Source organism: Tyto alba, unplaced genomic scaffold (genome assembly GCF_018691265.1).
Source record: "Tyto alba isolate M040663 unplaced genomic scaffold, T.alba_DEE_v4.0 Super-Scaffold_2, whole genome shotgun sequence".
NCBI classification, from domain to species: Eukaryota; Metazoa; Chordata; class Aves; order Strigiformes; family Tytonidae; genus Tyto; species Tyto alba.
Window position 1 is genome coordinate 74,497,365 of NW_024881282.1, and position 13,102 is coordinate 74,510,466.

General features: G+C 41.4%; 1 protein-coding gene across 1 annotated transcript in view; it reads left to right on the plus strand.

Moving 5' to 3' along the window:
- Window positions 1–5,256: 5,256 nt before the first annotated feature.
- Window positions 5,257–13,102, plus strand: part of LRRK2 (leucine rich repeat kinase 2) — a 69,121-nt gene continuing 61,275 nt past the window's right edge. The window contains exons 1-3 of the mRNA XM_032996283.2: window positions 5,257–5,580; window positions 5,668–5,753; window positions 9,974–10,080. Of these exons, the coding sequence (XP_032852174.2) occupies window positions 5,421–5,580; window positions 5,668–5,753; window positions 9,974–10,080 (353 nt within the window). The 5' untranslated portion in view covers window positions 5,257–5,420. The remainder of the gene's footprint in view (window positions 5,581–5,667; window positions 5,754–9,973; window positions 10,081–13,102) is intronic.

Sequence of the window (13,102 nt, forward strand, 5' to 3'; positions counted from 1 at the left end):
CTACCACCATCACTGATGGGCTCAGTCTTGGCCAGCAGTGGGTCCATCTTGGAGCAGGCTGGCATTGGCTCTATTGGACATGGTAGAAGCTTCTAGCAGCTTCTCACAGAATCCACCCTTGTAGCCCCGCCTGCTACCAAAAGCTTGCCATGCAAACATAATACAACTCTGATCATGGTTTTTTGTTTATAGTGCCATCTAAACTCATGCATTTGTATAATTTGCTTTCACTGTCTCTTGTGCCTTCCACAGGGACATCTGTCAGCCATGTGAAAAACAACAGGTAAGATATCATCTTGGTACTACTTACTAGCAAAAAAAAATAACTGAGGAGTCTTGAAGTAGTAAATACAGATTTGACTGCTCAGTGTCTATATTGCATAATGCTGCGAAAAGCCTGTTACATACACAGGTGATGAAACCAAGCATAATGCAGAAGTGATTGTACCAAGTACATGTGGTCAGACACCAATATTCATACAGCCATTACAATAAGAGAGTGTGTGCTAACGATGTTCTGAACACTAAGACCCATCTTTAACAAAATGTGTTCAATGGTAGCCTCATTTCATGTTCTGTACAAGAAAAACACTCAGTGTGATCAGGCTGCTATTTTTTCACTGAAATTAGGTGACTAATGTCAAAGACTTCCTAGCATATGAGAGTTAAAATTACAATGATCAAGGCAAAACCCAAACATTCACATTCTTCTATATTCTCTCTACAAGCCAAATCTCAGTCTTCAAGTTATGTTTATGTCATGGTTTGAACCCAGTCTGCAGCCAAACACCACACTGCCACTTGCTCACCCTCCCTGGCGTGGGAATGCAGGAGGGAATTGGAGGGGACTTGTGGGTTGAGATAAATATGGTTTAATAATGGTAATAAAATAATAACAGAAAGTATAAATGGGCAATGCACAATGCAAGTGCTCACCACCCACTGACTGATACCCGGCCAGCAATGCCAAAATACCAAGATCCCACAGTCACAGTCCTGGAAGCAAGAAAGAACCCCCTCCTTCCCAGCCACCCCTCCTTTATCTACTGAGCATGACATTACACGATATGGAATATTTCATTTGCCAATTTGGGTCTGGTACTCTGGCTGTGCTCCCTCCCAGCTTCTTATGCACCTACACAGGGGCAGGACATGGGGAGTTGGAGAGTCCTTGAAGTCTCAGCAACAATTGAAAATATCAGTGTATTATCAGCATTATTCTCATACCAAATCCAAAACATAGCACTATTCTAGATACTAAGAAGAAACATTAACTATTCCAACCCAAACCAGGATAGTTTAATATTCTATATAGCTCCATGTTATTTCAAGTTGTTTGTAAGGTACGGCAGAAAAGAAAGTGCAGGGTAGCCTAAACCAGTAGGAATCTCATTGATAATGCCACCACCAAGCAGTAAGGACCCAGTTCATTTGAACAAGTATGTCACAACTCCAGGGATCTCTGATGTCATGCCATTTTCCAGTTGTGATACAGTAATGTAAAAGCTGGAGCTAGACATCTGTTCTCATACATTACCAGACAGAACAATTGATTCATCTCTGCTATGTTAGTATCTCGTGTTATATCTTTATAGCTGTCTATATGGTCACATACCAGAGATTATGTGTTACTTAATGAGTATTAGTAGTCTCACCTGAGTCTAAGAGAACAAATACAGAGCAGTCCAAACTTGATAGGTAGTTACCAATCTCATTAAAAACAAAAAGGGGAAATAACTCCTTTACACTCAAAGCACCCAGCCTCAAAACCAAACCAGCTGCTACAGAAGTCTGGCAGATTTCATAAAAAAACATGAAAAGGAAAGGTCAAGAGAACACAAGTACTTAGAAGTGAAAGTCATCTGGAATTTAAGGATCAGCAAGTGAGGTAGGGTGGTAATGAAACCCCTTGATGCCTAACTAGGATATGCTGAAGAAATTGCAGTTGAAATTTCTTAAGAAACTGAAAAGTCTTCAGACTAGGCAGGAATAACTATGACTCTCAAGACAGGATCATAGTTACTAACTGGGCTCAGCTGCCGAGTGCCATACCTCCACACGGTCCTGCTGGATGCCCTTCAGGGTAACTAACCTAGCCTTTGCCCCAGTGGGAATTATGGTTACTTCCTCCCTATCAAGCGACTTCACCAACCACTTAATAGTACTCTCCAGGTGATATAAAATAATGGCATTGGTATCACCTGTCAATTGCCCAAGGCCTTGTCCACAGGCTAAGTTGGGCACAGTCTGACAGTTCTGGAGGGTGGGACTGTCTGACTTGTCACCTCTGGTGTATTTGAAGGTAGTCAAGTATAGTCCTGTGTTAACTGTACCATCTCATTAATGTTCCTGTAAGTGATGCATTACGATGTTGGGATCTGTAGGCGCCTGAGGAGTGGGAGTGCCTACACCAGAGAGCATGGTCTGACCATTTTGTGGCTGACATTGCCCAGTCAGGACACGTGGGTAAGAACCATCACCTGTGGTCACAATGATGACAGATCTGTTAAGATGGTCCATCATATGCCCATCAGGGAAGGTGCAAGGCAATGGCAGTCACAATGGTCATCAGTCCGTGTCAACGTGCAGCTTCAGACTGGAACCACCGTGGCCACGCAGTGGATCTGAGATGGGGGAGATGCCAGTATGCAGAGAGGGAAAGACTGTGGTACAGAGTTGGTGATTCCAAAGTCCTCAAGAGGATTGTGCACCATTTTTGTGTTTGATGCAATCTCCATCTGTAAATAGTTGTATACATGTAATCATATTGTAAAGTTGTTAATAAAGTTTTCCACCATCCCCCACTAGTGGGGTAAAGTTAACCAGTCTCATGACAAAATCGGCTGAGCTAAGCCCCTGGGAACAGATGGAGGATGTTGACCAGAGAGATCTGATAGTATGTTAGGATAAGGGACTCAAAATCGTAATGCACATTTCAGCAACAAGGACATCAGTTACAGGAATTGGCAAATAATCCTTGATTGGACCAGGTGGACAGGCCACCTTTACTTAATTCAGAAAAGAAACACTTATAAATTATAAATCAAGACTGCATTTTCGCTCTAATCATTGCTTTCTCTTTCCATTTATCTAATACCTTGGCCTTAAGTTTGCTCAACAGCTGACGGTTGGGACAAAGTTAACCAGAAAAGAATGAACACAGAAAAGGCTCTAAAAGCAGCAAAACAGAAACCACCATATACATAATCTGAAGTGGTCTGCATCTAGCACACAGTTAGAAAACTCAACCTATTTCAGGAAAAAGTCCTGGTCCCCAATCTTCCTTAAAGGAATCCATAATTTTCCACTTATATTCACTGAAACTCTAATACATAACTTGTACAGGTGTATTCTTATATAAGCCACAATGCAAGGAAGTCCAGAGCAGCAGTACAGCTGCTCTGCTAAGTGTACAAAACAGCCATAAATTCACTTTAAGATCAAGATTTGAAAGTTGTATTAATATGACTTTATCAATATTACCATATGTAACTTACAATTGGCATTTCCCAACTATTTAAACTATGAAGACTGACCTTAAAAAAAAAAAAAAAATCTTTTGCTGAAGTCTGGTAATGGCTACAGCTTTGCAGGTACTGAAGAAACCTGATTACTGATATAAGCTGAAAGACTATATTTGCATTCATGCTATTTTCAAGGTAAAAGAATCTTGTCAGTACTTCAAGATGCCAGCGATGAGGCTTTAAATCTAGAAAATAAGTTTTTCTTTGGGCTTGAATTACTGCTTCTGCAGAAATAAATATATTTCAAGTGAAACTAATCAATTTAATTATAATATTTTTTGCTTTAATCCAGATGTGTGGAATGCATTATATCTCAAGCTATGAGTCACTATAGATATTAAGCCATCTCACTTTCATACTTGTTTTTCAGTGCTTCAGAGAGGAAGAAACTAGCTCACCATTTAAGAAGTGCAGTCCTAGTTAACAGACTATAATTGGGATGCCAAAACCATCGTTTCTTTGTGCAAAAAAACCTAAGAAACACTTAATGAAGACAAGTGCAACATACAAGCTCTAAGACCAATACACCAACCGATCAGTTTATCCAGAACCATGTGGCTTTGTAGGCATTACTAAACACTGTTTCTTAAAGTTTGAGAAATAAATTAGTGACCTGTAAGTCAGCTACTTAATGAACATTATGCATCTCTATCAACCAAACATTACAATCTAAGCAAAAGCTTCAACTAAATCCATAATCCTACCATTATCCTCCAAAACATATTTGTCTAACAAAAGTCTAGTTCAAGTAAAGAGTTTATTCCCTTCATTAGTAATCTGTATTTGAAAAGTATATGCAAGTTCTTTATGCAACATATTCTACTGATAGTACCTTTCTAATCAAGAATTATTTTTAAAAGTGATTGCTAATCTCTTACCCACACATCACTGTCTTAGAAGGGCAACAGAGCTACCAGCAATACTGCCAGACCTCAGGAAGATTGCATCAACCACAAATGAAGTAATGCATCCACACAGCAAGAAAACCTTATCTCCAAACAGCAATCCAAGGCTTGGAAGGGAAGTTGACTTCTAAGTACAACAAAGGTTAAACAAACTCACAGACCTGAATCCCCAAGGTCGAAGCGCTCAGGAGCAGAGAGCACACGTCTGCCTCAGGCGAGGTGAGCCACAGCTTCACCTCAGCTGCCACGCAGCAGCCTGAGGAGCCCAGGCCCTGCTCCCCCGGCCCCCACAGACCCACCACACGGGGACGGGCTGGCACAACCCCAAACACCACCTGAGGCAAGGAGGCACCTTCCCGCCTCAGGGAGCTGCTCGCTGGCAACATACATCGGCTACAGCTTTTTTTTTTGCACTATATATACCCAGCAGAGCACTATATACCTATGTTTTCTTCCTGAAGAACGCCCAAAAGAGAAAGCTGATTAGACCCCCAGGGCCCAGCTACCCCACTACCACAGCCCGCTCTACTGGTCTGGCCCTTTTATATCGCAGAAAGCACGGCGAGGCGGAACCGAGGCTCCAGTTCTGCGACTCTATTGGGCAGCTGTGTTGTCAATCATCGGAAAGGGGCAAGCGGCCAGCGCGCCTGGCCTCTCCGCTAGACCCTTGCGCCAGTGACGGGGGCGCCCCCTAGGGGCAATAGCGGGGCCCGCCCGCGGGGGCTGGCCACTCGCCGCGGCCGCGTCCCCGCAGCGGCGCGGCGGGAGGGGCCGGGGCCGGGGCCGGGGCAGCGGCAGCGCGGCGGGGCCGGGGCAGCGCAGCGGGCGGCTGGAAGCGGCCGGGTGACGCCGGGCGGCGCGGCGGGCGGTTGTGGCAGCGCAGCGCAGCGCGGCGGCGGGACGGGCCCGCGCCGCCCATCCCTCTGCCCCGCCGGCCGCGGTGGCCGGCCGATGGAGTGAGGCGCCCGCCGCGGAGGGCAGTGGGTCGGCCATGGCCAGCGCCGGCCCTGAGGAAGGGCAGGCGGCGGCGAGGGACGAACAAGCCCTGAGGAAGCTGGTCGTCCGGCTCCAAAACGTCCAGGAGAGGAAGCGGCTGGAGACACTGGTGCAGACCCTGAGCGACCTGCTGGAGCTGGCGGCCCGGCAGAGCGGTAAGGCGCGGGCGGCCCGGCCGCCCTGCCCAGCCCTTCCCCGCCCGCCGCCGGTCGCTAACACGGCTTGTCTCTGACCCCCCACAGCTCCCCGGCTCTTCAGCGGCAAGAACGTCCATGTGCCCTTGCTGCTGGTGGTGGACCTGTACCCGGGAGCGGCGGGCGTGCAGCAGGTGAGGGCGGAGCAGGAGGGGCCGGTGAGGGCGGGGGCCGGGGCCGCGTTCCCGCCGCTCCGGCTTCGCTCCTCGGGATAAGGCGAGCGCCGCAGTTCCCTTCCCCGGAATAAAAGTTCCTGCTCGGCTTGATTGTTTTTTTTTGGCTCGCTCTCTTTTGGGCCACGTTAGGAAGTGCTGTTGACCTGTAAAAGGGCGGTGTATCCGCTTGCATTTAAAGGGATAAGCGTTCCGGCTTTTTGCAGATACCACTCGTTCCATCTCTATTTAAACAGCATAAGGAGACAAAGTAGAAAATAAAAATTAAGCGATGTGAATACTGTATGACATAGGCTTTTAAGTTACCTAACAATAATGTCAGCTAATATATTTTCAAAGTGTCAGTACTATATTATGCCATGGTTAGACAAACTTCTGAAAAACAGAATTTTATAATACGAATTCATACATATGTAGCCCTATCCTAGAAAGAGAGTTGTACTAGCCCGTTTTTTTAAGGGATGTGGGGAGTGGGGTGGAATACTTTAGCTAAGAGTAGGTTCTGCAATTTAAAGTTCTGCTTGGCTGCTCCTGTAGCTTAACATTGGCCCACTTAGGTTAGGTGTGGCACTTGCACAATTTGATGTTGTACTTGTGGTACAGCTGCCAGACTTGTCATATGAAACTGCTCCTTCCTGGCAGGCATATATTAAATTTCTGACTGTTATGCTTAAAGCATGTTTATAAACTCCAGATTTCTCTGTAACTCACTTGATTTTATTTTTTTTTTTCAAGACCATTTGTATGGTTACAATATTTTTGGCATCTTTTACTTTTTTAAATTAAACTAGAAGGCAAAACATAAACTATATTGCAAATGTCTCTTAAATAATAGTATATGTTAAGTTGTTTGGGTTTTTTTTTGCCTAGTAGACTTTAGCTAGAGATCAAAAGCATTAAATTCAGATTAAAATATGAAATTGTACTTGTGCAGTGATTAATCTGGAAGAACAGTGATCTCAGGTTTCCTTTGAAGACTAAATATTTGTTCAGTCTGAAGTTTTAACTTATTTTACTATACAGTTGTCAGGTCAATGAGAAATGCAGAAGAATGAATCAGCAATTATGTTCAGGATAAAGCATAGTATGTGTATAACAATTTACAAAACCACTGCCCAGAAGTTTAGACTAGCAAGTAAAAAATAGGAAGTCCAACCGCAAACTGAAGCAGGTCTGAAATGATAGCACAAGACTCTTAGAAGTGCATAAGGAAGATGGTGATTGTTTAAGTTTCATTTAAGCGTGTTAAAATGCCTCACTCTGATTTAGTATAGAATTTTAAAATGAATTTTAATCTTCTGTCTGCCTACATTTGCAGTTGTACACTGTTTAATTTTAGAATTTTTGGAACTCCTGTTGCATTACTATGTTGTGTTAAAGTGTGAAATTCATGGCCAGTGCAAAGCTCAAATCCTGTTCCTCATAAAATGTCATAGGCAGCACTTCCTTCACATTCAGTTATCATATTTACAAACATCCACAATATGTTAGTAGACCTCTGTCTTCTTGCTTCATTCACTGTTATTTGTTTACAGTATTTGTGAATACACAATTCTCACTTTATGGAAGTGGTGAAGTAATGTAGTCCTGATTTCAGTGTGATCTCTTTACACTGCTAATGAATTTTCATTGAATAAATGGATTAACCAACTTCTTTTTCTTTTGGCATTGTAATAAAATTGACTCACATAAGAAAATAAACACAGTAAGAGACATAACCAAAGTGAGGATTATCTTTCTCTCCCCTCCTTAACTGGTCACAAAGCATCATGTCGTGCTGCTGTTCCACTGACTTGTACAGAGTAAATTTGCTTAATAGATCAATATTGCAAGTACCAGTGTAAATCATCCTACAGGCATAAACCCTGCAAGCTTATTTAGAAGCAGAAGGGTACTAGGCTGGAATGTCAATAGTGCCTTAAAGTAAAATAGGCATCTTTAATTAAATATGGTAGTTTCTTTCTGCAGTTACTCTGACAATGATTGGAGCAGCTTAGAAGCTCTAGAGCAAAATATGTTTACATGTGACTGAAGAGCAGTCAGCAGAGCTTTATTGTCGCACGTAGAAGGTGTGACCTAATGTAATATAAATTCATTGCATGCTAGAAATGAAAAGGGTCTGATATAAAAATAACGGAGTTTCAGTGCTGCCACCAACTGTTTCTGTGTATAGGGACCTGTTTAAGTGTTTACAAGAACACCTTTATTTACTTCTTTTTTTTTTTTCTTTCCCTGTAACCTGGAGGATTTCTGTTATTTGTAAGACCCTTACCTTCTTACATAATTATTAAACAGATAATAAGCTCTCTGTTATCTCAGATTGTGATTTAGATATTGTAAATTATACCACGTGTCAGCAGATCAGATGTATCCACTGGTCTTCTCTGGATCCACAGTTCTTATAAATGTTTGTCAGTATTTGGAATCACAACAATCCACATAAAAATGTTTAATGGAAATATAATTTTCATCAGAAACAGTTCTATTACAAAAAGGAATTTTCTAAAGCCACTAAGCTATTCTTCATTAGATTCTAAATTTTACAAGAACAGTTAGGATGGCATGAAATGGGATATAAAATAAAATCTTTTCTAAGCAATACACAGTGTAAGAACTAACTGTCAGCTCTACAATGTCTTTGCCATGCAGATTTGAAATTTGTGCACATTGACTGTCACTGCTAAATTGTGTTTTGCTTGGAATATGGAAACTTAGGTAATTACATATCCTCATTTGGGGAGGACTGGTTGTTGCTAAGACTATTCTTTGCACCTATGTTTAGTCAGGACTCAGTTGCACAGACCAGCCTAATCTTAATCTTCCTGAATGTCCATAGTAATTGGTTTGCAGTCGCACGTAGAGCAAGCCAGCTTGCTATCCAGGCAAGAGAAGGGCATGGACGTTGGCTCATGGTGAAGCTCAATCTGCAGACATTGAGGTTGTAATTGGTTTAAAACATTTGGCTCTGCAAATCTAAACTGAAACAGAAACAAATCTACTGCAGGTAGTGTGAACATGGCCCATGTAACCAAGTATGTGAAAGATAAAAGCAGAATTCCAGTTTCTGGGGAGCTACATCACTTTTCATACTTACCAAAGCTGTCATGAAAGTTGTCTGGATTCAATTCTTTGCTGTTCCTATAGGTGTCTACACTACCAGACTTGCAATTTAATGTCTCTGGTCTTGTAAATGCAGGGTTAGAGATCATGCACTTTCCATGAACTTTGCTGTTAAACTCTTTGGAGGTAGCCATTTACATTCCTGTTGTTGGCTGTCCTGTCTTGACCCCTTTGCTTTACATAACTCTTCTGCTGAAAACTGATCCAGTTACGCATATAGTTTTTGAGCCATTCTTAGAATATCTTCTGTCTTGACCCTATTCTTAAAGCACACAGGCCTACTTCCACATTTTTGTTTCTTTCTATTTATATGGCCAAGGAAACTTTTATGTCTTGTTTTAATTCCTTTTTATAAAATGTGCTTCATTTTGACCTTTGACATTTCTCAGTTTGCTTCCTCTCTTTCAATACAGCAGGATTTTCTTGCTCATGAGTTTATCCTTTGTACAGTTTTTGCTTACTGCATCCTCACTAAAGCCCAATCATATCAGCCTGCAGGTATTCGTAACACAGCAGAATTCTCCAATACGGAAGAGCAAAGAGGAACATTTTTTGAGTTTGGCATTATTTAGAGATGTTTAAAAGTCAAAGAATTAAATTAATACAAATTTAAATTAATTTAAAACATTGGACACATTTAAAACCATATCCTTTCTCTTTATAATTTGCAATTAAATGGCAAATTCTTATGGAAACACCCATTCTTCTGTAAAGCTGGACTACCTGTATTAGTGCAGTGGTCTTCCTTGGCCCGTGATGATATAGTGTGGATCACATCATGTTTTTCTCTCTGTCAGCATCTCTTTTAACTGTGTGTTCTTTGTCCTCAAGCAATGCTGAAGCACACTGAGTAATGTGTTCCTACAAGCAATGCATTCAGAATCATTATTGTATCTGTTTTACCTCCACCTTTTGTCTTGTCTCGTGTTAATTAATTTTCCTTTATCAATTTAGCTAGATAACTTTTCAGAAAATCTGTCTTCCAAAAGCCAATAATATTAGAAGATGACATTGAAGTTCCAAACAATGTGTTCTAAAATAGCTGCATTTTTGTTTTACAGATGGGTTGGTCACTTCTTTGTAAATTAATAGAAATTTGTCCAAGTACTCTACAGAACATAGCTCCTAAGGATGTTGGGAAGGACTGGGAAGTACTGGGTGTTCACCAGTAAGTATTTTGTATGCAAAGAGTCTTCTGGAATGCTTGGTTATCATTGCAGCATATATATGCAATGAAATGTATTTTTATAATGTTACTACATCAGCTTCTAAATGCTTGAAGACTAATGCAAGCAGGGATCTTATCTGTGTGTATAAATACCTGAGGGAGAAATTAAAGGCGACTGAGCCAGGCTGTTCTCAGTGGTGCCCAGTGACAGGATGAGAAGCAGTGGGCACAAATTGAAATATAGGAAATTCCACATAAATATTTTTTAAAAACCCAAGCAACTGGTTCTCTATTTCTTTTTGTTGGGAGGTTAATCAAACACTGGAACAAGTTGCCCAGAGAGGTTGTGAAGTCTCAAGCCTTAGAGATATTCAGAACCAGACTGGACATGGCGCTGAGCAGTCAGCTTTAGCTGACTCTGCTTTGAGCAGGGGAGTTGGCATAGGAGACCTCCAGAGGTCCCTGGCAGTCTCAGCGATGCTGGGATTCTGTCGTTATCGAGGTTTTCCATTTTAATAGACAGATGCAGTATTTATTACCTGGATGGTTGTGTGTGTGTTCTCTCCAAATATGAGGAATTATATCCACCAGCCTAAAGTAGCGTTAGTCAAGAAGACAGGGGTTTGTCACGCCTATTCTTATTGTCTAAAAATTAAGTATTTAAACTGGTCATCTCAACTACTTGTGAAGTCAGTGGACACAATTACCTTCAGAGAGGATGGTTCGTTCTATCTTTTTAGTAAGTTATCCTGGAGCAAAGTGTGGTTTGGACTTGCTTATCTCTGTCCATTAACCATTGAGGGAGCCTAAGCAACTGGTTTCTGGATGGCTGTGGTTAGATGGGATGAAAACCCACATAGGTTAGCTCTATAGTTGTTCCAAAGCACAAATGCTAACTATAGATATAGACATGATACAAATGGGGAAGAAGGGCTTGGTTTGGTGTTCTCTCACTTGGACAGATTGCCCCAGTCAGGGCTGATACTGACTGCAAGAAGCTACAGTCTTAGAACTCCCCTATGAATCTGCCACTGCCTTTACAGTCTTCACTATACCCTTTCCTTAGAAAGGTTGCTATTGTAACATCATTTGCATGAAGATGCAGTTTGGTTTTGTGGGGTTTTGGTTGGTTGGTTGTTTTGTTGGTTGGTTTACAGGGGCTAGTGTACATGGTCAGTAGGGGAATGAACTCCTTTGAGAGAAGTGTTGACAATTTTTGTTAGAAAGCAAAAGTTACTTTGATTGCTTTTCATGAGAAAGAAATAACTGAACTGAAGCTGTAGAAGCTAGTTACGATTTCTTTAGCAGCTTGAAGGCTTGTTAATTGACATTGTTATTCTGAGAGCTAGAGATATTGCTGTTCATGCTTGGGTCCCAGAAAATTTACTCTTTTGGGGATGGTCTTTCCCATAGCCTCCTCAGAGCCTACACTGTGTGTGCTGTTGAACAGAGCATCCTTTTCAAACTCAAACTTCACTAAAGATCTGATGATAGCATTACTGTACATGATTCCTTCCTACTACCAGTATTTTAGCCAACTGTGTATCACTGTCTGACATCTTGACAGTTTTCCTTGCTGTGGAGGAGTGGGCTCAGACATTCTGTCAGTGCCAAAGGCAGAGCAAGCCAGCTAAATTATATCTCAGGTTTCTTGTAGGTGGATTGGACCAGTACTGCAGTGCATCAGCACCATATTGACTACATGCTGTTTGCAGCAAGGCAGGAAACAGTTATGGTAGAGAAGAAAAGGTCATTCTTTTTTTGCAAGAGAATTTCACTTTTGTGTGTGTAACTATTTTAGGAGAAAAGAAATCTTAAGCTAGAAAAAGCATTTGTTTCTTGTCTTTCAGCCACGAGCTAACTTGACCACATTACAGTCGTGTTTACAAATGGTAGTTTAGTATTGATTTAGGTGTTCTCGACAGTGTTATAAATAATTAAATAGTTGCTGTCACTGTGAGGAGAAAGGAAGGAAATTCCTTTAATGTATTTCCATGCTTTCTACAAGCTCAAAGAGACTTCATGAGATGTTTTGTAATCTCTTACGTTAAGCTCTTATACAGTAGATGAGCTTTAGAATATTTTATGCCCTCACCCTTGATTATACTTGAAATGAAATGGTAGATGCAGGGAATTTTCTCCTTGCATTAGACATGCTTTAATGTGTGGTCATTGTACCCTACAGTATACTAAGCCAGCTAATACCTTTGTACATTAGCACTTGCCTGAAACAAATCACCCTCTTTAAAATGCCCTTTTCCCACAGCAGATTTCCTTCCCCACAGCAGAAATCATAAGTCACTGGTAGACAAGGGAGAGATGTGTAATAGCTTCAGAGCATTTGATAACTCATTGGGGTTTTCCATCTGTGAAGGGTGTAAGGAGTAAGGAAGTCAAAGTCACAGTCTCTTATGGAGCAAAGAGGTGAAGGAATCTTCCCCCCATGTACAGTTTCTACCTATGTATGCATGTGCACACACACGTGCAACCACACAATAAAGTACATTAGAAATGCTTAGAGACTCAAACACTTTAATCACAAGCATAAAGCAGAGTAAAGGGTTGTAGTGACTCTTTGTTTTCCTTGATTCATTACCCTACTACTTAGCCCATACATGTGGGCTGTGTGCTGGGACAAAAATTTGCCTCAGGAATGAAAACCCAAATGCCACCATCTATCTTTATCTGTAGACTTGTAAGTCCAAAGTGTGCATACAGAAGTTTCAGTGAGGTATCTCTTCTTAGTTTAAGAAAAAAACTCCTGGGTTTAACTGGATTTTATTTTCCATTCTTAAAATAATCCCGTGCAGTATTCTGACTAACCCTAGATTTCAGTCTCGGTTTTGTGTTCATGAGAGCGTAAGGATGTAAGCAAAACATGGTTTATATGAACAGACAGTATATCTTTTATTGGACTGATACTGTTAGAATTTCCTATCTTGCAAAAGTTAAAGGATATTATATCTCCCATCAGACTTTGCCTCTTATGTGTACTTTGGTCAGCATAGCTGCAAAAAGTAGT